The sequence below is a fragment of the Anabrus simplex genome, chromosome 7 (genome assembly GCF_040414725.1).
Source record: "Anabrus simplex isolate iqAnaSimp1 chromosome 7, ASM4041472v1, whole genome shotgun sequence".
Classification (NCBI taxonomy): Eukaryota; Metazoa; Arthropoda; class Insecta; order Orthoptera; family Tettigoniidae; genus Anabrus; species Anabrus simplex.
In genome coordinates, this window is record NC_090271.1 from 94481864 (window position 1) to 94506947 (window position 25084).

The 25084-nt window shown below is 39.1% G+C and overlaps 1 protein-coding gene across 2 annotated transcripts in view; it reads right to left on the bottom strand.

The window, feature by feature from the left end:
- Window positions 1-25084, bottom strand: part of LOC136877290 (integrin beta-PS) — a 151514-nt gene that overhangs the window by 88575 nt on the left and 37855 nt on the right. For both annotated transcript variants that reach the window (XM_067151217.2, XM_067151218.2), the window contains exon 3: window positions 16253-16481. In XM_067151217.2, the coding sequence (XP_067007318.2) occupies window positions 16253-16481 (229 nt within the window). The remainder of the gene's footprint in view (window positions 1-16252; window positions 16482-25084) is intronic.

Here is a 25084-nt window from a genome sequence, read left to right on the forward strand (position 1 = left end):
TCTGACATTCAATTCTGTTGAATTTCTTACCTACTGACATCAATTTAGTCTTCGAGAGGCTAATTTTCATACCATACTCATTGCACCTATTTTCAAGTTCCACGATATTAGACTGTAGGCTTTCGGCACAATCTGCTATTAAGACCAAGTCGTCAGCATAGGCCAGACTGCTTACTACATTTCCACCTAATTGAATCCCTCCCTGCCATTTTATACCTTTCAGCAGATGATCCATGTAAACTACAAACAGCAAAGGTGAAAGATTACAGCCTTGTCTAACCCCTGTAAGTACCCTGAACCAAGAACTCATTCTGCCATCAATTCTCACTGAAGCCCAATTGTCAACATAAATGCCTTTGATTGCTTTTAATAATCTGCCTTTAATTCCATAGTCCATATGGCAAACTGAAATGATTTCAAAGGATTGGAAGAGTACAATTATCCATTGCATAAAAAGGATGATAGAACAGACCTTAACAACGACAGAGGCCTATTTCTTTTGCCAGTTATCTATATGATTCTACCTCATGCTTTCTAAAATAGAGTTGAACAATAAAGAGATAATTTGATTGGCGAGTACCAAGCAGGCTTTAGAAAAGGTAGATCGTGTGCTGAGCAAATTTGGAGTCTGAAGACGATATTAAGGATATGCTGAAGTATCAACAAGTTTGTCACATTTTGCAGACTTTAAGAAAGTATTTGACTCTATTGACAGACCAACCGATTTTGACAACTTAGAAGAGGTCAGACTGGATAGGAAGACAAGAGTACTAATCTGCCAGACTCTCAAAGACAAAACAGCCATAGTAAAGTTTCTTGCTGAAATATTGGAGCCTTTTGAAGTACGTACAGGAGTTTACCCAGGAGATGGCCTTTCCCTGACTCTGTTTAACTTGATGTTAGATAAAGTCTTTAGAGAATAGGAGAATTAATTGAAGGTATAAGCAAAGGGACTTCACGACAGAGAATCGAGGTGAAGTGCCTGGCTTTTGCTGATGATCTAGCTGTCATTATTACCGGGCGAGTTGGCCATGCAGTCAGGGGTGCACAACTGTAAGCTTGCATCCAGGAGATAGTGGGTTCGAATCCCACTGTTGGCAGCCCTGAAGATGGTTTTCTGTGGTTTCCCATTTTCACACAAGGCAAATATTAGGGCTGTGCCTTAATTAAGGTCACGGCTGATTCCTTCCAACTCCTAGGCCTTTTATATCCCATCAACGCCAAAAGACCTATCTGTGTTGATGCGACATAAAGCCACTAGCAAAAAAAAAAAGTTGTCATTACTAAGACTAGTGAAGAAACTGCCATAGAGCAGTTACATGAGATAGCATCAAAGACAGGGCCCCAAATACCATATGAGAAAACTCATTATATGGAAAATGTATATCAAAGTATCAGGAGATCCCAATTACAGACGAAATATGGGATAATTTCATATGGATCAATCAATCAATCAATACTGATCTGCATTTAGGGCAGTCGCCCAGGTGGCAGATTCCCTATCTGTTGCTTTCCTAGCCTTTTCCTAAATGATTTCAAAGTAATTGGAAATTTATTGAACGTCTCCCTTGGTAAGTTATTCCAATCCCTAACTCCCCTTCCTATAAATGAATATTTGCCCCAGTTTGTCCTCTTGAATTCCAACTTCATCTTCATATTGTGATCTTTCCTACTTTTATAAACGCCATTCAAACTTATTCGTCTACTAATGTCATTCCACGCCATCTCTCCGCTGACAGCTCGGAACATACCACTTAGTCGAACAGCTCGTCTCCTTTCTCCCAAGTCTTCCCAGCCCAAACTTTGCAACATTTTTGGAACGCTACTCTTTTGTCGGAAATTGCCCAGAACAAATCGAGCTGCTTTTCTTTGGATTTTTTCCAGTTCCTGAATGAAGTAATCCTGGTGAGGGTCACATACATTGGAACCATACTCTAGTTGGGGGGTCTCACCAGAGACAAATACGCTCTCTCCTTTACATCCTTACTACAACCTCTAAACACCCTCAAAACCATGTGCAGAGATCTGTACCCCTTATTTACAATCATATTTATATGATTACCCCAATGAAGATCTTTCCTTATATTAACACCTAGATACTTACAATGATCCCCAAAAGGAACTTTCACCCCATCAACGCAGTAATTAAAACTGAGAGAACTTTTCCTATTTGTGAAACTCACAACCTGACTTTTAACCCCGTTTATCAACATACCATTGCCTGCTGTCCATCTCACAACATTTTCGAGGTCACGTTGCAGTTGCTCACAATCTTGTAACTTATTTATCACTCTACAGAGCATAACATTATCCGCAAAAAGCCTTACCTCCGATTCCATTCCTTTACTCATATCATTTATATATATAACAACACATAAAGGTCCAATAATACTGCCTTGAGGAATTCCCCTCTTAATTATTACAGGGTCAGATAGAGCTTCACCTACTCTAATTCTCTGAGATCTATTTTCTAGAAATATAGCAACCCATTCAGTCACTCTTTTGTCTAGTCCAATTGCACTCATTTTTGCCAGTAGTCTCCCATGATCCACCCTATCAAATGCTTTAGACAGGTCAGTCGTTATACAGTCCATTTGACCTCCAGAATCCAAGATATCTGCTATATCTTGCTGGAATCCTACAAGTTGAGCTTCAGTGGAATAACCTTTCCTAAAACCGAATTGCCTTCTATCGAACCAGTTATTAATTTCACAAACATGTCTAATATAATCAGAAAGAATGCCTTCCCAAAGCTTACATACAATGCATGTCAAACTTACTGGCCTGTAATTTTCAGCTTAATGTCTATCACCCTTTCCTTTATACACAGGGGCTACTATAGCAACTCTCCATTCATCTGGTATAGCTCCTCTGACCAAACAATAATCAAATAAGTACTTCAGATATGGTACTATATCTCAACCCATTGTCTTTAGTATATCCCCAGAAATCTGATCAATTCCAGCCGCTTTTCTAGTTTTCAACTTTTGTATCTTATTGTAAATGTCATTGTTATCATACGTAAATTTTATTACTTCTTTGGCCTTAGTCTCCTCCTCTATCTCGACATCATCCTTGTATCAGATCAAAAATTAGATGGATGGCTTTTCCGGCGTTTGCTCTATTAACCAGCGTTTCGTCTTAGGTCTGACACTAGACTCTTCAGAGTGGGATGTGTCAGACCCTACCCACTGACGCTGGGGTGTATGCAGGTGAACTTATCAGAAGCTTATTTATGAAGCACAGTCTGATAACTGCATACGGGAGATAAAACTCCACAATGGAATTAATGCCCGCCTAGCAATTCCAAATGGAAATTCTAAGTTCCCATGGAGGGAATTAGATTCTTTTCCACCAATAGAGCAAACGCCGGAAAAGCCATCCATCTAATTTTTGATCTGATTTTTGATACGCTCTATTGGTGGAAAAGAATCTAATTCCCTCCATGGGAACTTAGAATTTCCATCATCCTTGTAACCAACAATCTTTACATACTCCTGACTGAATACTTCTGCCTTTTGAAGATCCTCACATACACACTCCCCTTGTTCATTAATTATTCCTGGAATGTCCTTTTTGGAACCTGTTTCTGCCTTAAAATACCTATACATACCCTTCCATTTTTCACTAAAATATGTATGACTGCCAATTATGCTTGCCATCATGTTATCCTTAGCTGCCTTCTTTGCTAGATTCAATTTTCTAGTAAGTTCCTTCAATTTCTCCTTACTTCCACAGCCATATCTAAATTTATTTCTTTCCAGTCTGCACCTCCTTCTTAGTCTCTTTATTTCTCTATTATAATAAGGTGGGTCTTTACCATTCCTTACCACCCTTAAAGGTACAAACCTGTTTTTGCATTCCTCAACAATTTCTTTAAACCCATCCCAGAGTCTGTTTACATTTGTATTTACCGTTTTCCACCGATCATAGTTCCTTTTTAGAAACTGCCTCATGCCTGCTTTATCAGCCATATGGTACTGTCTAATAGTCCTACTTTTAAGACCTTCCTTTCTATCACATTCATTTTCAACTACCACAAAAACAGCTTCATGATCACTAATACCATCTATTACTTCAGTTTCCCTATAGAGCTCATCTGGTTTTATCAGCACCACATCCAGGATATTTTTCCCTCTGGTTGGTGCCATCACTTTCTGAATCAGCTGTCCTTCCCATATTAACTTACTTGCCATTTTTGGTCATGCTTCCTGTCGTTCGCATTTCCTTCCCAATAGACATCTGGCAAATTCAGATCTCCCGCTACAATCACATTTCTTTCCATGTCGTTTCCCACATAGCCGACTATCCTATCAAATAATTCCGAATCCACGTCGGTGCTACCCTTTCCCGATCTGTACACTCCAAATACATCAAGTTGCCTATTATCTTTAGAAATGAGCCTTACACCTAGAATTTCATGTGTCTCACCTTTAACTTTTTCGTAGCTTACAAATTCTTCTTTCACCAGAATGAACACTACCCCTCCCACCATTCCTATCCTATCTCTACGATACACACTCCAGTGCCGTGAGAAAATTTCTGCATCCATTATATCATTTCTCAGCCATGATTCAACTCCTATTACAATATCTGGTAAATATATATATCTATTAAATTACTTAATTCTATGCCTTTCTGTAACTTCTACAGTTCAACACTAACAATTTTATGTCATCCCTACTTGATTTCCAGTTCCCTGTTCCCTTATCACCGCTCCCTAGGCCATCCCGTTTCCCTGAATGTACTTCCCTATTACCCTTCCAAACAAATTTCCTAACTTATACGTACCACTGCAGTTTAAATGAAGGCCATCCGAGTGCAGATCTCTATCTCCTACCAACCCATTAGGATCTAGAAATTTCACTCCCAGTTTCCCACATACCCACTCCATAGTCTCATTTAAATCCCCAATCACCCTCCAGTCAGTATCCCTCCTACACAGTATTCCACTAATAACAATCTCCGCTTTCTTAAACTCCACCCGTGCTGCATTTACCAGATCCCACACATTTCCAACTATGTTGGTACTTATATCAGCTTGCCTTACATTGTTGGTACCAACGTAAAACACTACCACCTTCTCCTTCCCCTCCTCCCTCTCTTCTACTTTCCTCAACATCTGCCTCAACCTAATTCCTGGATAACATTCTACCCTGGTTCCCTTTCCTCCACACACTTTCCCCACGTGTCTAACGATGGAATCCCCCATGACCAGAGCCTCAACCCTACCCACCTCATTTGATCCCCTCCCCTCCTGGTCAGCCCTATTTTTCCTGATAGCTGCAGAAGCTACTTCCTCCTCCCTTTTCTCCTTCCCATGACCCTGTTCCACCTGTCTTTTCCTACCCTCTACTCTACATTTCCCTTTCCTACCTTTTCCCTTCCTCTTACTTCCACACATCTCACCAACAGTTCCCTGTCCCTCATCTTCCCTCTGTTGTTCTACCTGGAGTAACTCGTACCGATTTCACACAGACACCTGTCCTGAATTCTGATCCTGAATAGAGCCCTTAGCCTGCAATCTCCTTCCCCTTAGAACATTAGACCACCTGTCTTCTACAACTCCCTCCCTTTTCTTCCCCTCCCTCTTGTATACCTACTGTAACCTGCACATTGTTTGAGGGAGTCCTATCTTCCTTCCTGTCTTCTGTGAGAATCCTAATTATCTCCCTCAAACTTTCCAACTCCTCCCTCATACCCCTCAATGCCTCGCCACACCCACAGTTCGTACACTCGCGCTCCTTAGCCATTCTTTAGGGGGAAAAATGAAATTAAAAATAAAATAACTTATTTGCAAAAAATAAATGAATAGAGGGATATACTGTCTGGGGTAGTACTCAAAGATCACACAACAATAAGGTAATTAATATATGACTACAACACTACAATACTACTTAGTTGTGCTCTATTTTTTATCCTACAACCCCTAACAGGATAAAAACTGCTGTTAATTACTGAATATCGAAAGTAATACACAAGAACTACACAATTCCAAACTGCAATTAAGCCTATCCTAATTACAAACAACAATATTTAGTAAGAGTTTCTACGGATACCTCTACTACACCAGTACTACACAAATATTTTACAATAATAAAATAAGCACACTAAATTCTAATAGGATATTACTCGTATACTAATGTACAGTACAGTGTCTTCCTTCAAATATCTCAGAGAAGTTATATTACCATCTGGACTAGACAATAAAGCCAATTCAGAAAGGGACACCAAACTTTAAAAAGCATATAGAGTAACATGGAATCACTACAATAAAAGCTGGTTAGCATGCTGGCCTTTGGTCACAGGAGTCCCAGGTTTGATTCCCGGTAGGGTAGGGAATTTTAATCATAATTGGTTAATTCCGCTGGCATGGGGTCTGGGTGTATGTGTTGTTTTCATCATCATTTGATCTCATCATGTCTATGGGCACTTGGCAAACCGAACTTGTCCTTGGACACTTTCGGTACTACAACCCACTCGCCATTTCATTTACTACAATATAAGAGTGATATCGTGTAATACAAAACTTTGTCGTTACAGGACAGTTGTTTTGCCGGGAGCACTTTATGCCTCCGAAACTACATTCTAAGCTGACCCATACAAATGTGATAGTGACAAACCTGCCCCCTAACTTTTTAAAAGGGTTACATACTTTTTTCCTGTTTGTGGTCATAGCTACCTACCAAATGACCAAGACTTTTCACTTATTTCTGCTCAACACAGGAAGACTACCATTGCCGAACTTCCTGAAGACTGAGATGAAAGGATTCTGAAGGCCCAAACACGTCCATCTCCATTTGGTTTGGAGATATTCACCCACCAAGATTTCAAGGATTTAAAAAAATCAACTGACAGTTTGTTTTGTAAAAAACCAAAGCCAGCATTCAGGCTTCAGTGTGTTCAATATATACGGTGTGACTTTAAACATAAAGCTGTATATTTGTGACAAACGTACCATGGTCCTTGGAGCCATCACATCATCACAGATCCGAAGTTCAAAACTCCTGACACAATCAACTTACCAGGAGCTTTCCCATCCCCTCCTGCAATGAAACCTGCGAAGGCTAAGGACATTTTTAAACTTGCCGAATACCTCGCAAATCCTACAAGCAAAAGCATACTACTCAAGCCCCTTTGGCACAGCTGTATCAGTGGATGTATCTAACCAGTTGTGACTATGAAACAGACAATGATGACAATAGTGATGAATGTGAAAATTAATGTTTTGAGGTGTCATTGTATGCTATATATCACATTTTCCTCCACTTTATTTAATAAATAATCATTTATATATATGGTATATAAATATAGTATTATTACGCATTATCTTAGTGGTGTTGTATTGAATTCTGACGATTTCTTTCTATCCCTACCATACAAACTTGAAAATGCAAATAAATCAGATGTATTACCAGAACTGCAAAAAATCCACTAGTCCAATCCATTTTCCTTCTTCACGCCCAGAGAATATAATTTGGTATCACTCAATGAGTTCTCATAACATCCCTGATGCCTACAGAGTATTTAAACAAAACAAAAAATTAGGTATTTATGGGACGAAGATATGCGGTTTTTCTTGTTTTCCCACAATTGTGATTTTCTGACTAGTGGGATTCTTGCCGGCAACCCCTCATTTGAATTCATTTCCATTGTTCTAAAATGCAAGCACCCAATATAAATTTTGGATTATCAGATCATCATGCTCAAATTTTGCAACTAGAAATTGAGAATGCTAACAAGCATTCAACCAAAATGAAGCCAGCACAATTAACTTGTTTTTTCTCTGCAGCTGGATGTGGCAGTTTCATTGAAAGTAGAAATCAACTGATCTAGGCTCCAATAACATTTGGTCATAGCATTGACCGAAAGTACCTTTTTAAGCATTTTTTAATGCAATTTGAATTACATTTTCCAACAAAACTTGCAATCATTAATGAAACTTCAAAAAAGACATGGATCATGAAGGGTATACAGATTTCAAGTCAAAAATATAAATCACTAAGTAGATTAGCGCAGCAGAGTTGTGACCAGGTTTTTTGTATGTTAAAAGCTACAAATCAGTCTATCGAAGAGTTCTTAAGGCAGCTAAGATAATGCAGAATAACAAGAAAGTTAAAGAGTTGTGCAATAAATCACAAACCATATGGAATGTAACCAAGGTAGAAACCAACAGACATGAAGTTAGAAATAATGTTGCTGTCATAAGAAATGATAAAGGAATACAAATGAATGACCCTCATCATTTGGCTAATTATATAAATGATTTCTTTCTACCTTACCATACAAACTTGAAAATGCAAATAAATCAGATGTATTACCAGAACTCCCAATCTTTGTGCCAAAGCCTGTCTCACTCCTCTGGGGCAATGATGAACGACTGACAGATGAAAATCAAATGTTAATGGAGAGTATTGCTGGGATGAAAGATGACAGGGAAAACCAGAGTACCCAGAAAGAAACCTGTCCCGCCTCCGCTTTGTCCAGCACAAATCTCACATGGAGTGACTGGGATTTGAACTATGGTTTCCAGCGGTGATAGGCTGATGCACTGACACCTGAGCCACAGAGGCCATTATCAATATTTACTGTTATTTCAAAAATATTTGAATGTGCTATGAAAGATCGGCTTACTAAATTTTTAATCAAATATAACTTGTTAAATAATGCACAACACAGGTTCATGGCTGGCAGAAGTACTTTGTCTTCTTTATCACATTTTACACAGTTGGTTGTAAATGCTCTTGATAATGATGAAACTGTGATATGACTATTTCTTGAACTTTCAAAGGCATTTGATACTGTTGATCATGAAATATTGTTGCACAAATTACAGTATATCAGACTGGAGTTAGAGGAATTGTTAACGACCTGGATAAATGATCCCAGTTAGTTTATTGAAATTAAAGAGCATAATGAGACATATCACTCTCAGGTAAAAAACATAGACTCAGGTATTCTGCAGGGTAGTATTTTGGGGCCTGTTCTTTTCTTGATCTATGTGAATGATCTTCCTCACAATAATCAAGTAGAAACTGCAGTTCTGTATGCTGATGATACAAGCATACTTATTAATTATTCATAATCCTGACCCTATGTCTATAGAAAGTGCAGCAAATACAGTCCTGTCTAGATTAGAATCATGGTTGAGGACAAACAAATTAACATTGAACCTAAAAAAGACCCAATACATGGAATTCAAAGCATCTACCATGACAAAACTGCAAAAAAATAATAACCTTATATTAAATGCAAATGCAATTGAAAATACGTTGACCACAATATTTTTAGGTGTCCATATAAACGAAAAATTAAGATGGGATTGAAATATTAAAAAATGGGGAAGCCTCTGAGATCTGTTTGTTTTGCCTTAAGGATTTTACCTAATAGTTGTAGTGAAGAATATGTTAGAATAGCATATTTTGGATATTTCCATTCAGTCATCACTTATGCTATTGGTCTCTGGAGCTGCTACAAATCAAATCTTGATGTTATTTTTCGAATACAGAAACGAACTACCAGAATTATATCGAGACGTAACAAGTAAGATCATTACAGACCATTATTTAAGAGACTAAGGATACTCCCAGTACCAAGCATATTCACCATGCAATGCATTCTACACGTGAAAAAAAATTATTGATCCTTCAGAAAGAATTTTGACAATCACAGTTACCAGATGCAAACAAGAAATAATATTTTTATCGAGCACAAGAGTAAAACCATTGCCTTGAGACGTGTAGACTCTGTTGGAATCAGATTGTATAATAAGCTTCCAAATAAGATTAAAGATATTAGTCCCATCAGTTCATTTAGCACAGCTTCAAAAAATCTCCTGCTGAGTAGCTGCTTCTATAGTACAGAGGAATACATGATGAAGTGCTGGTAATGATGCTATTACTTATTAACTTGTAAATGTTCTTAATATCTAGTATATAGCCTTTAAAATATGTTAATGTCACATTGATTATGTATGTATTATTAACACCACACTCATTGATTTTTATTTTTATTTTGTCTTGTAAATATTGGTTATTAATATTATTTATTATTTTAAAAAATTAAGATGTGCTGTCCTAACATTGAGGTTTTTGGTGTTTCTGTTGATTTTTTTTCTTCAAAATTTTCATTATTGTGCATATATTATTGTTAATATTAAGAAATCACTCAGCAACTCCTATACTGTTGAAATATTTCACAATATGTAATTGTACAGTCTATGGAAGCTAAATAAAAGAATGAATGAATGAATGAATGAATGAGTTACTCTAAAAATGATGAAATTGGAAAGCAAGAATGGAAAATTATTAGGAAAAATATATGGCTCCGCTCATATAAATGACATTTGGATTAAAAGAAAAACTACAGAACTGTACATAGCAACAGATAAGTTTACTGATGCCATAAACAGGAGACTCTTGAAATTCTATGGTCACATCTGTAGAATGGACAATAATAGATTTACTAAAAAAACTATTAACTATAATCAATTCAAAGAAAGTCAAGATCAACTGGTTGGAAGAAATTAAGCAGGATTTAACAAGAAATAAATGCTACAAACAATACCATAAAAATACGTAAAGTCATTGGAATTCTGGTTGCAAATCACATATTCGTGCAGAAAGCTCAAAAGACCACTGGAAAACAGTGGACAGAAGAATGGAAAAACACCACAGTGAATTCATGTAGAGATTTTGAGAGGATGAGAATAAGAAGAAGAAGGAGAAGTGTCAGACAAAGCCAACAAGTTCAAATGCACTCTTTAATTGTAAATAGATAGATAGATAGATAATATTAATGGCATATGGTCTCCAGAGGCTTGGTGCAGATCTTTCGAGATGACAGCCACGGGCAGTCCATGAATCTAAAATGGTGCCACATGCTAATGCTGAGAAGCAAAGGTAATACAGGGAACATTAGAAAGTGGCACATGGAGAAGTGTGCACAGCTGCCCTGCAACTATCTCCATAACAGTCAAGTGACTCATATCAACTCTATATTTGGAAGTCAAAATGTAGTTTAATTTACAATTAGTTTATAATAATTCTGTTTAACTTATAATTTGTCTTGAACACTAATAACCATAAAATAAATATTTTGTGAAGCTAGTTAGTAAGCTGTTGTTTGATATTACCACACCAAAAAGCAGTCAATGCCAGTGAACAGTCTACAAATTATTTTGTTCATATTATAACAATGGTTGTTTTCAAAATCAGTGCTTTGTTTTACATATAAACCACAATTTCTTTTTATTTACCAAGGCAACAGAATCATTTCAGGCTAATGTCACTGACTGAATATGCTTTTATGGACAATAATGAAGATCCCCTCACTGTATTCACTCTACCAGAATTTAGTTCAGTCTCTGCTAGTAAACATAAACTTGATAGGATTATTTGTACATTGTATAAAAGTGTTAGAGTAAGCTAACTTGACTCATGCTCTTAAATTGTTATTCAAGAATGAAAACTGTAAAAAGCAATGATTTTTTGTTAACACAGCACCACACACAATTAACAACCAGATATAAACAAGCCCACATAAGCATACATTCCACAAGGAGGTTATGCAAACTTAAAAGGAGCAAAGAGAGAATGTAAAGATTGGTCACTAAGTCTTTGGAGTCGTTTTCATGTAGATGGAGCCACCGCATACTCCCTCCCCAGTGATAACGGAGAGGTATTTAGCTGGGAAGCGAACGGTTCATCCAGAATGGGTACACTTCTCTTCTACTGCAGGAGATGGAGTATTGGTCTGTAGTTCTTGGTAGGGGGCTGTTGTTTTTCATTTTGTGAAGGAAATTTGTCATCTAGGAGGAAAGCAGGTTTCAGTCTGTCTACTGATACAGTCTGTGCACCGTTGGGTAATTGAATCACAAAACGTTTCTCTCTTCTAGTAAGTACTTTGAAGGGTCTGTCGTAGATTGTCTGTAATGGTTTCCGAACTGCATCATGCCGAACAAATACATGGGAACAAGTTAGAAGGTCAGAGGGAATGAATGTCTTTCTCACTGAGTGGTGTATTGGTTGAACTGGACCTAAGGACTTGATGTGCTCTTTGAGTTTCAAGACAAAGGAAGGTACATCTATCATTGGTGGCGTCTCCTCCACGAAGTCTGCTGGTAACCTCACTGGTTCTCCGTAGACAAGTAGAGCAGGAGTAGAACTTAAGTGAGGTATGATGATAGATCGGAGACCAAGAAGAACTAGCGGAAGTTGGGGCATCCAGTTGCTGGAGAGTTGTGTATGCAGTGCAGCTTCTAGTTGACAATGCCAACGGTCGATCTTCCTGTTAGCAGCAGGGAGATACGCAGTTGTTTTGATGTGGTGAATGCCTAGGAGTTTCATCGGGTTACTGAAAAGAGAACAGTCGAACTGTTTGCCTCGGCCAGTGGTGATAACAGATATTATGCCGTATCGAGCTATCCATGTGTGCAGCAGGGCATATGCAACTGTTTCAGCTGTTATATCCATCAGGGGCGTAGCTTCCGACCAGCTTGAAAAACAATCAATTATAGTAAGGATGTAGGTATATCCTTCAGATGGAGGAAGTGGGCCGACGATGTCTACATTAATATGAGAAAAATGGCGGTCCACTGGTTCATAGGTGCCTATAAGGCTGGTAGTGTGTCTCATAACCTTGGAACGCTGGCAGGCTACACAGAATTTAGTCTGTAATTTAATGTCCTGTCTCACTGACGGCCATACATATCGTTGTTGTACAAGTTTGATAGATGCATTAATACCTGGGTGAGCCATATTGTGTAATGCATCAAATGCAAATTTACAGAACTGACTAGGCAAAAATGGTTGGAGTTCTCCTGCAGAAACATCAACAATTAATTTAGCTCCTGATGGTAATGATGGTCTTGAACTTGAGTGTTGTCTCTGTAGATTGTTGTAGTTGGTGAAGTTCATCATCAGAGGCCTGTGCTTGGGCAATTTCATCAAATGATAGTTGTGGTGGGATGGAAATGGATGAGATGCATGAACAGAAGTCAGCTGGAATATTGTCTTTCCCACGTAGGTACCGTAAGTCAGTCGTGAACTGACCAATGAAGTCTAAATGTTGAAGTTGAAGTTGTCTGGGCGATGCTTTATCAAGGCATTGTTGAAAAGCAAATGTCAAAGGTTTGTTGTCAGTGTAGATGGTAAAATTTCTGCCTTCTAGTAGGTGACAAAAGTACTTTACAGCTGAATAAGCTGCCAATAATTCACGGTCATACGTGATATAATTCTTCTATGTATTGGAGAAAGTCTTTGAGAAGAATCCTAGTGGTTCCATCTGTGTGTCATGGATTTGATGTAATGAAGCTCCCATTGCGAAGTCAGATGTGTCAACCAGCAATGCTAACAGCAAGTCACCTGACAGATGTGCCAGAAGGGTGGCATTTGCTATTTGTTCCTTAAGTTGTATGAAGGATTGTACTGCTTCAGGTGTCCAGTTAACCTCTCTGCAATCATGCTTGCATGTGTCTTTACAAAGACTGAAGAGTAAGCATTGAGTAGCAGGTGTTTCTGGTAAGGACTGGCGATAGAAATTTACTAATCCAAGAAATCGTCTCAAGTCAGCAATAGTACGAGGTTGTGGGAATGAGCGAATAGCATCAACATGGTCGGAGAGTGGTTTAATGCCCGAAGATGACACACTGTAGCCTAGGAAGGAAATTTCTGAGGCACCAAAAACATATTTTGAAAGATTCACATTGATACTGTATTTATGCAGTTGTTCAAGGAGGATTCTTAAGTGATGCTCATGCTCTTTTTCATTTTGAGTTGCAATCAGGATATCATCAAGATAGCAAAACACAAAGTCCAAATCTCTCAAAATGGAGTCCATGTACCTTTGAAAAGATTGGGCAGCATTTCAGAGACCAAATGGAAGTTTGACAAATTCAAATAAACCAAACGGGATTATAATAGCTGTCTTGGCCACATCATCTTCTGTGACTGGGATGTGGTGGAAACCTCTGATTAGGTTGATCTTTGAGAAAATTGTTTTACCTGATATTCTGGTATTGAAGTCTTGGAGATGAGGTATAGGATACCTGTCTGGAACTGTGATGACATTGAGGGCCCTGTAGTCTCCACAGGGTTACCATGAGCCATCTTCTTTCTGTACCATGTGGAGAGGACTGGGCCAAGGACTCTTCGAAGATCTGCAGATACCCAAGTCGATCATTTTCTGGATCTCCATCTTCGCTTGAGCAAGTTTATCGGGGGGCAGTCTTCTTGCTTTGGCAGCGACTGGTGGGCCAATTGTAGAGATGGTGTGGAAAAAATGTATGTCGGTTGCACTAAATGCTGGATTGTCCCAAAGTAGGTCTGGGTAGTCTTGGAGTAGAACAGAGTATTTGTTTTGAGGGTCAAGTAAATGAACACTTCCTGAGACAGGGGACGATACTGGTAGTCCATGAGTTGATAAATTAGTTGTGCCATCTATGAGACGTTTGTGTTTTATATCAACTAGCAACCCATAGTTATTAAGAAAGTCAGCACCGAGGAGAGATTGCTGAAGATCAGCTATTGTGAATGGCCACAAAAAAGATCGTCTCAAACAAAAGTCAAGTGGAATTAAGCGCTCGCCATACGTTTTGACTGGTGTCCCGTTAGCTGCATATAGCAGGCATTTGCAAGCACGCTTTTTATCTTGTGCTGTGGGAGGAAGAACGGACAAATCTGCTCCTGAATCAATCAGAAATTGCCTTCCAGAGGAACGGTCTGTAATGAATAAGCAGCGAGAATTTACATGACCCACGTCACTATGTGCCGCCTCTAGCGAGGGGCCTAAGCATTTCCCGAATCAGAAGAAGTAAGAGTAAAACTGCATGGGGGAGTACACTTCCTCGCCTTTTGTCGGTACGTGAAATGGTACCAGCATAATGATCCCTGTGTTTGATAATGTTTATGATGAGGTGAACAGGACTTTGAGTGAGAACGATACTGTGGTTGATTCAGAACACTATTTATTGATAATGTTAATTGTTCAATCTGTTCTTCAAGCCTAGAAATCCTATCGGTGGGTGATGCTGACAGTTGCAACTGAATAGCAGATATGCTAGGGCTCAAGTAATCTAATATCCGGTCTGCTATTGTTGCTAGGTTGTCCAGTGTATCACTGGAAGATGCTAATATAGACCTTAAATGTACCGGTAGCCTTTGCATGAAAATAGTTCCTTTTTTTTTGCTATTTGTTTTACGTCGCACCGACACAGATAGGTCTTATGGCGACGATGGGACGGTAGAGGGCTGGAAGTGGGAAGTAAGCGGCCTTGGCCTTATTTAAGGTACAGCCCCAGCATTTTCCTGGTGTGAAAATGGGAAACCACGGAAAACCATCTTCAGGGCTACCGAAAGTGGGGAAAATAGTTCTTAAAAAGTCGTCCTGAACTTGCGTTCCAGCAAGGGTTTGTATTTCTCTGAGTAACTGACTAGGCTTCTTATCACCAAGTTCGATTTCTATTAAAAGTTTGGTTACATTTCGTCCTTCTGATTCCTTGATTTCAGTTATAAGACGAGACTTGAGGTCCGTAAAAGGTGTGCTGGATAATGGTTGATTCAGAAAGTCACTTACAAGCTCTGCGACATCAGGTTCGAGTGATCCTATTATGTAATTAAATTTGGTCAATTCAGCCGAAATACCGGCCGTAGCGAATTGTGCTTTGATTTGCATTAGCCATAATTTTACATTTTTTTCACCAAATGGGTGATATTTTTACTAAGACGCGTGCGATATGTGCATTTCTGTTCTCATAAATGTCTGTTGATAGTATTCCTTCCATATTCTCAGTGTTAGGCATTTTTACAGAAACACAATAGTCACCGGTTACACTGCAAAACACTCAAATGAACATGTTTTTATTTCATCACGTTGGGGTCACCACTGTTAGAGTAAACTAACTTAACTCGTGCTCTTAAATTGTTATTCAAGAGTGAAAACTGTAAAAAGCAATGATTTATTGTTAACACAGCATCACACACAATTAACAACCAGATATAAACAAGCCCACATAAGCATACATTCCACAAGGAGGTTATACAAACTTAAAAGGAGCAAAGAGAGAATGTAAAGATTGGTCACTAAGTCTTTGGAGTCATTTTCATGTTAATGGAGCCACCACAACAGAAAGAAGGAAATACAAATTAGAGAAAAAAATTATTAAACAAATTTACAAATGAGTAGGCAAATAATATTATCAATACTACGAACACTTCAGGAAGAGAACACAAAGAAAAACATAGAATGAACTTACTTGTCAGGCACAGTGCTCACATAAGGCATGGTAATCTTATCCACAAAACTGCCAAACCCAAGGCGGAAATTGCTAGTAAGGTTCTTCATAGCCTTAGTAAGGTCATCACCCAGAGATGATAACTTCTCCTTGTGTGCTCTCATAGATTGTGACAGATCCAAGAGGTAATATAAATCTACAGGGTAATCTCTTGCTTTGACAAATCTAATTTTAATATTATATTCTTCACCTATAAAAGAGAAATCATTATTATTTTAGAAATATATATAAGTTAATCAAATGTTTATATTTTTAAAATTTTTATTACAAATGAAGTTTCTGAAAAGGACCAAACTATATACAAGATATAAAAATTGATTTTGTACTGAATGGCATTTAGAGTTTAATAGTAGCTACTGTTGTTCTTTTATCCCATATCAGTTTGTTCTTCCTTATTTTTCAAACATTTATTATTTATGATTTATTTCTACTGTATTAGCTTTCATCCAGGGAAATGACACTATTGATTGATACAATTATGGAGGAAGAGAAATGAACATCATGATTTGCAGATGATATTGTGATTTGGGGAGAAGAGGACATGAATATTCAAGAACAGTTGGATGTGGTGAATGGGAAGATCGAAGAATGTGTATTGAAAATAAGTGCAGAAAAGAGTAAAACTCTTGTTATGAGTTATGAATAGAGGGGGAAAAGGAAGGGAAAGGTCAGATTAGACAGACAAGACCCTGGAAGTAGTGGAGACGTTCAAATACCTGGGGAGTGAATTAATGGAGAATGCTAGACTGGATGTTGAAATTACTAAGAGGATTCAAGCTGGAAACTGTTTCTATCACAGTGTAAGAAACATGTTACAGGAGAAAGATGTGCCAATGGAAGCAAAGGAAACTATGTACAAGATGTATTACGTACCCATAACAACTTACAGCACAGAAACTTGGACAATGACAAAGGAGGAAAGTCGAAATGAAGTTCTTGAGGAGTATGATACAGAAGAGTAGAAGAGACAAAATAAGGAATGAGAAAATCCGGGAAGAAATTGGAGGGGAAAAAATGAATGATAGAATAGAGAAGAGGCGATTAAGATGGTTTGGGCACATAAAGCAAATGAACAGGGTCATGGGAGGGATAAAGAGGAAGTGGAAGTAGATTCTGCATCTGTCAGTAAAGATAGGGGTGATCAGGAGGGGAGGAAATCAGTTGAGGTGGGTAGGGTTGAGGCTCTGCTCATGGGGGATTCCATTTTAAGACATGTGGGGAAAGTGTGTGGAGGAAAGGGAACCAGGGTAGAGTGTTATCCAGGAATTAGATTGAGGCAAATGTAGAAGAAAGTAGAAGAGGATGAGGAGGAGGAGGAGGAGGGGAAGGAATGGATGGTAGTGTTTCATGTTGGTACCAACAACGTAAAGCAAGCTGGTATAAGTACCAACATAATTGGGGATGTATGGTGTAAACGCAGCACGGGCAAAGTTTAAGGAAGCAGAGATTGTTATCAGTGGAATACTGTGTAGGAGGGATACTGACTGGAGGGTGATTGGGGATTTAAATGAGACTATAGAGTGGGTATGTGAGAAACTAGCAGTGAGATTTCTAGACCCTAATGGCTGGTAAGGAGATAGGGATCTGCGCTCAGATGGGCTTCACTTAAATCGCAAGGGTACGTATAAGTTAGGAAATTTGTTTGGAAGGGTTATAGGGAGGTACATTCAGGGAAACTGGGTGGTCTAGGAAGCAGTGATAAGGGTACAGGAATCTGGGACATAAAAATGTTAGTGTTGAACTTTAGAAGTATTGTAAAGAAAGGAATAGAATTAAGTAATTTAATAGATATATATTTACCAGATATTGCAATAGGAGTTGAATCATGGCTGAGAAATGATATAATGGATGCAGAAATTTACTCATGGAAGTGAAATGTGTATCGTAGAGATAGGATAGGAATGGTGGGAGGGAGAGTATTCATTCTGTAAGCTACAAAAAAGTTAAAGATGACAAACATAAAATTCTAGGTGTAAGGCTCATTTCTAAAGATAATAGGCAACTTGATGTTTTTGGAGTGTACAAACCGGAAAAGGGTAGCGCTGACATGGATTCAGAATTATTTGATAAAATAATCAGTTATGTGAGAAACGACATGGAAAGGAATGTGATTGTAGCGGGAGACTTAATTTACCAAATGTCAACTGGGAAGGTAATACGAATGACTGGAAGCATGACCAACAAATGTCAAATAAGTTAATATGGGAAGGGCAGCTGATGCAGAAAGTGATGGAACCATCTAGAGCAGGGCCTCTCAAATCCCAAAATCTCACGCGTGCAAATCGAGGCGCAAGAGCTCCGTGCACTGTGCATCGGTCGCGCTCACCTTGTCTCGGACCAACGTTTCGTCTCTGGACTACTCGGCTAAGCTCGGCTCTACTCAGCTCGGATTTGGAGTGCTACGGGGCAAGTGTGGAAGAGGGAGACAGGGGGAGCGAGCAAGTCAGGCGTGAGGAAAGAGAGAGTAAGCGCTATTGCTCCAAATTAAGGAGTGGGGGGGGGGGGTCTGCACTCTGGTCAACCAAGCAAAGTCGTCTTTTGCACCGTGCACAGTGCATGCACCAAGCACATGCACCCTGAGAGGCTCTGATCTAGAGGGAAGAATATCCTGGACGTGATGCTGGTAAAACCAGATAAGCTCTATAAAGAAACCAAAGTAATAGATGGCATTAGTGATCATGAAGCTGTTTTGTCATAGTTAAAAATAAATGTGAAAGAAAGGAAGGTATAAAGATTAGGACTATTAGGCAATACCATATGGCTGATAAAACAGGCATGAGGGAGTTTTTGAAAAGTAACTATGATTGCTGGAAAATGGTAAATAAAAATGTAAACAGACTCTGGGATGGGTTTAAAGCAATTGTTGAGGAATGTGAAAATAGGTTTGTTTCTTTAAAGGTGGTGAGGAGTGGTAAGGATCCATTATACTATAACAGAGAAGTAAAGAGACTAAGAAGAAGGTGCAGACTGGACAGAAATAGAGTTAGAAATGGTTATGGAAGTAAGGAGAAATTGAAGGAACTTACTAGGAAATTGCCAACGGTCGTAGCCGTGTTGAAACACCGGATCCCGTGAGATCTCCAAAGTTAAGCAACATTGGGTGTGGTGAGGAGTTGGATGGGTTGCCACGCGCTGTTTTTGGGGGGTAAGGGAATGGAGGAGCGGAAAGGAACTGGCCACCCTACCGCACGTAAAACTCCGGCTCAGGAACACCTCTGCGGAGGTTCGGACCTGCCTTCGGGCAGTATAACCCTTACCTACTAGGAAATTGAATCTAACAAAGAAGTCAGCTAAGGATAACATGATGGCAAGCATAATTGGTGGTCATACAAATTTTAGTGAAAAGTGGAAGGGTATGTATAGGTACTTTAAAGCAGAAACAGGTTCAAAGAAGGACATTCCTGTAATCATTAATGAACAAGGAGAGTGTGTATGCGAGGATCTTCAAAAGGCAGAAGTATTCAGCCAGCAGTATATATTGTTGATTACAAGGATAATGTCCAGATAGGGGACGTGAGTAATACTAAAGAAGTATTAAAATTTACCTATGACAACAATGACATTTACAGTAAGATACAAAAGTTGAAAACTAGAAAAGCAGCTGGAATTGATAAGATTTCTGGGGATATACTAAAGGCAATGGGTTGGGATATAGTACCATATCTGAAATACTTATTTGATTATTGTTTGGTTGAAGGAGCTATACCAAATGAATGGAGAGTTGATATAGCAGCCCCTGTGTATAAAGGAAAGGGTGATAGACATAAAGCTGAAAATTACAGGCCAGTCAGTTTGATATGCATTGTATGTAAGCTTTGGGAAAGCATTCTTTCTGATTATATTAGACATGTTTGCAAAATTAATAACTGGTATGACAGAAGGCAGTTTGGGTTTAGGAAAGGTTATTCCACTGAAGCTCAGCTTGTAGGATTTCAGCAAGATATAGCAGATATCCTGGATTCAGGAGGCCAAATGGACTGTATTGCAATTGACCTATCTAAGACATCTGATAAGGTAGATCATGGAAGACTACTGGCAAAAATGTGTGCAATTCGACTAGAAAAAAGAGTGACTGAATGGGTGGCTATATTTCTAGAAAATAGAACTCAGAGAATTAGAGTAGGCGAAGCTTTATCTGACCCTGTAATATTTAAGAGGGGAATTCCTCAAGGCAGTATTATTGGACCTTTATGTTTTCTTATACATATCAACGATATGTGTAAAGAAGTGGAATCAGAGGTAAGGCTGTTTGCAGATGATGTTATTCTGTACAGAGTAATAAATAAGTTACAAGATTGTGAGCGGCTGCAGGGTGACCTCGATAGTGTTGTGAGATGGACCGTAGGCAGTGGTATGATGATGAACGGGGTTAAAAGTCAGGTTGTGAGTTTCACAAATAGGAAAAGTCCTCTCAGTTTTAATTACTGCGTTGATGAGGTAAAAGTTCCTTTTGGGGATCATTGTTAGTACCTAGATGTTAATATAAGACAAGACCTTCATTGGGGTAATCACATAAATACGATTGTTAATAAAGGGTACAGATCTCTGCATATGGTTTTGAGGGTATTTAGGGGGTGTAGTAAGGATGTAAAGGAGAGGGCATATAAGTCTCTGGTAAGACCCCAACTAGAGTATGGTTCCAGTGTATGGGACTCTCACCAGGATTACTTGATTCAAGAACTGGAAAAATTCCAAAGAAAAGCAGCTCGATTTGTTCTGGGTGATTCCCGACAAAACAGTAGCGTTACAAAAATGTTGCAAAGTTTGGGCTGGAAGATTTGGGAGAAAGGAGATGAGCTGCTCGATTAAGTGGTATGTTCCGAGCTGTCAGTGGAGAGATGGCGTGGGAGGACATTAGTAGACGAATAAGTTTGAGTGGTGTCTTTAAAAGTAAGAAAGATCATAATATGAAGATAAAGTTGGAATTCAAGAGGACAAATCGGGGCAAATATTCGTTTATAGGAAGGGGAGTTAGGGATTGGAATAACTTACGAAGGGAAATGTTCAATAATTTTCCAATTTCTTTGCGATTATTTAAGAAAAGGCTAGGAAAACAACAGATAGGGAATCTGCCACCAGGAGGACTGCCCTAAATGCAGATCAGTAGTGATTGATAACTGATATTTATAGCAAGATGTGCACTTCTGTGAAAGATATAATTTCCTTGAAAGTTACCATTCTTAATTAATTTGAAGGTCATTGGGCTTATAGGCTACGTGGTAATTCAAAACCATGCACTAGCATCAACAAATTGATACTGAAGATGGTAGCTAGCTACTTCAATTTCCTACATAATTCTGGGATTCCTTGGAATTAATAGTTTGCCTCCACACATTCTTATTCTAAAAATTGGAGCCATAGTTATGCTCCTTAAAAACTGGAATATTTCCCAAGGGCTCCTAAACAAAACCAGATTGGGGCCTAATTGTAAGAAGTATGTACAAAAATTGTTTATATTTGGTAATAAGAAGAGAAGATAAAGCTCAACAGAGAGCTCTGATCCCTCAAATTGACTTAACAATATCTGATAAAACACTTACATTTTCTTTCACGAGGCATCATTTTCCAATTCACTTAGCATTTTGTATCACGATCAATAAACCTCAAGGGACGTGAAGGTCTCCTTTTACCTCAGCCAGTTCTCAGCCAAGCCATGCAGTTAAGAGCGTGCAGCTGTGAGCTTGCATCCAAGAGACAGTGGGTTCGAACCCCACTGTCGGCAGCCCTGAAGATGGTTTTCCATGGTTTCCCATTTTCACACCAGGCAAATGCTGGGGCTGTACCTTAATTAAGGCCATGGCCGCTTCCTTCTCATTCTTAGGCCTTTCCAATCCCATCATTGCCATAAGACCTATCTGTGTTGGTGCAACGTAAAGCACCTAATTAGCAAAGTTTTCAGCCATAGCCAGTTAACTGTTGCAATGTGTCAGGAGAGCGATATTTTAAAGTTGCAATGGTGCTTAAAGGTACAAGGTTTGAGGTACAAGGTATGCACCGAGCAAAGGGCTGCGTGGTTTGGGTCACATAGCTATCAGCTTGCATTCAGGAGATAATGGGTTCAAACCCCACTGTTAGCAGTCTGGAAGATGGTTTTCTGTGGTTTTCGAATTTCACAACAGGCAAATGCTGGGGCTGTATCTTAATTAAGGCCACAGTCACTTCCTTCTCACTTCTAGACATTTTCTATTTAATCATCGCTGTGAAACTTATGTGTCTGTGTGACATAAAGAAAATGGTAAAAAATCAAGTATAAGGATGTTGCGAGATCCTTCAATAAATATTTACCTCACTGACCATCATTTCTTGACAGGTTTCTGCTAGTGAATATTTACATTAACAAAGCTCTCATCTATGCAAGTGAAGGGTAGAAAGATATAAAAATTAACATACCAAACAAGTCTTTGTAGTCCATATTGAACATATATATTGTAGAAGTTTGTTCAGGAAGTATCCAAACAATTTTACATCACTGCAATCTGTGAGATTTAGCTGGAGTACAGTAACTGTGCAGGTGCTGTTGTAAGTCTTATGTCTCATCTATGTAGCTGTAAAATGGCACCATAAATTAACCATTATTGGGAAAAGTACATCCTGGCAGTTTTCCATGCACGTTTCTGGTATGACTGAATAGTGAAACAGTATTGGATGAATTGTTTGACTATTGGGAAAACCTGTGAACGAAATTTTTTTTTGTTTTTTTTAATTTGCTTTACATCATACCGACATAGATAGATCTTACAGCAATGACAGGACAGGAAACGTCTAGCAATGGGAAGGAAGCAGCTGTGGCCTTAATTAAGGTTCAGTCTGGTGTGAAAATGGGACCACCATGAAATGCTGATGCTGATAGTGAGGTTTGAACCCATTATCTCCCGAACGCAAAGTGACAGCCACTCGCTCAGTGAATGATATTGTGTGCTAGTGAAACAATCATCCACAAAAAGGCTCCCGTAGGTGGATACCAATAGAAGTGTTGCTTGCTGTGCCTCAAGACCTATGATGAATGGCCAGGAGGGTAAATATCTCTCTTTCCACTGTGAACTCCTTCAACATCTTGGACTGCAGTGCGCTCGTGAGGCTTGCCTCCCACAACACTTGGCCACAAGCAGGACCAACTAAAGAAAACTTTGATGATGAAGATGCCTGTTGTTTAAAGGGACCTAATATCTAGGCCATCAGCCCCTAATGGTATGAAATGAGACTAAACGTAATGACAATTTAAAAGTCCAAAATTATCCACTGACCAGAATTCAAAACGTGATGGCGAAGAATGAAGGGATGAATATGAATTTAAAACAATCAGTAGATCCGATCCACAATGCCCCACATTCCCAGAAACTATCATAAAACAATAGTGGCCTATATAATGACCAAGGGACTGCTTCCAAAGCACAATCCTGAATCAATGATGCTTTTGTCTAAAGGGGTCATAGCCAGGTTATTGGCCCCTCATAATGGTACTTATCACTAGTAAAGTAGAACCATGGTATTTGTTATGCTGCCGTACTAATCAAAAGTAGCGTAGACTCAAGGTATTCCAGACATTATGGTGCTACTCACAGATAATGTAATATGCACATGTAACGCAAACCTATGGTGTTCCTCACATTGTGGCACCTCTTACATGCAACGCAAACCTATGGTGTTCCTCACATAGGTGTACTAATCACAGGGACTTGTACTATCTTGTGGTGTTCCTCACATATTGGGTACTAATCATAGGAAACACAGATAATTGGTGTTGCTCATATAGTGTTACAGTACTAATCACAGGCAATGCCCAGACCCATGGTGTTTCTCACATAATGGTACTAATTACAGGCAATGTAAGCCTGTGGTGTTCTGCATGTAGTGGTACTAATCACAGGTACTGTAAATACCATCCTGATTCACACTCTGTTGCTACTAATCACAAACTTATTGTGTACCTAATATAGTGGTACTACTCGCAAGTAAAGCCGATGGAGGAACTACTTTCTGATGGTACTAATTATAAGTAGTCTCATGGTTCGAATTCGATCATCCCTTGGTTGCCCCTTTTAGTTGCCTCTTACAACAGACAAGGGATAACGTGGGTGTATTCTTCATCTGCATCCCTCACCCACAGGGGGTGTGTGTATGGTCTGCGAGAGCTATTTTATTTTGCTCAAGTCCGCCGGCAAGCCGGTTAGGATCCCCCTATCCTCCACCAGGGACGTACCACGTGGAAGTGTCACCTCTCCCCCTGCTATGCCAGCATAGTAGGTTCGAGGGCAGAAAACTTCATGAAAGACACCTGGTGGGCTCATAATGGAAGGTTGTGATCACAATGGACAAAGAGTATATTTATCTCACTGCAGTGGTCACATTCGGTCAATTACATATTTTAATGCTAAGCAAGAGGACGCAGCAAACTTAATGGCTACTGCCAGGACACTTTTCCAAGGAGCTTCATGGTTGTCACTGCATTCAATTTTGCAGAGAAGGTGCCAATATGTAAAGGTGGGGGGAATCCAAAGGTGAACGCTGCCTACTTTGAAGCATCCATTATGAATCCTTCCAGCTACTGTACAGACATCCCTCAAGTAAATAAAAACTCCACAGGTACGCATTCACATGAATCAGGCATAAAGTTTTGCCACCAGACCAACCCTCCACTTTTATCAGAAGATGGAGCAAGAAACAGCCATTCATATTATACCATTTCAGGAAATACCATTGAAAAGCCCCAATACTAATCATACAGATTTCTGTGCATTCAAATTCTTGGAATGATGTCTGAAATATCACCATCCATGCAAAGCCTGTTGTGAG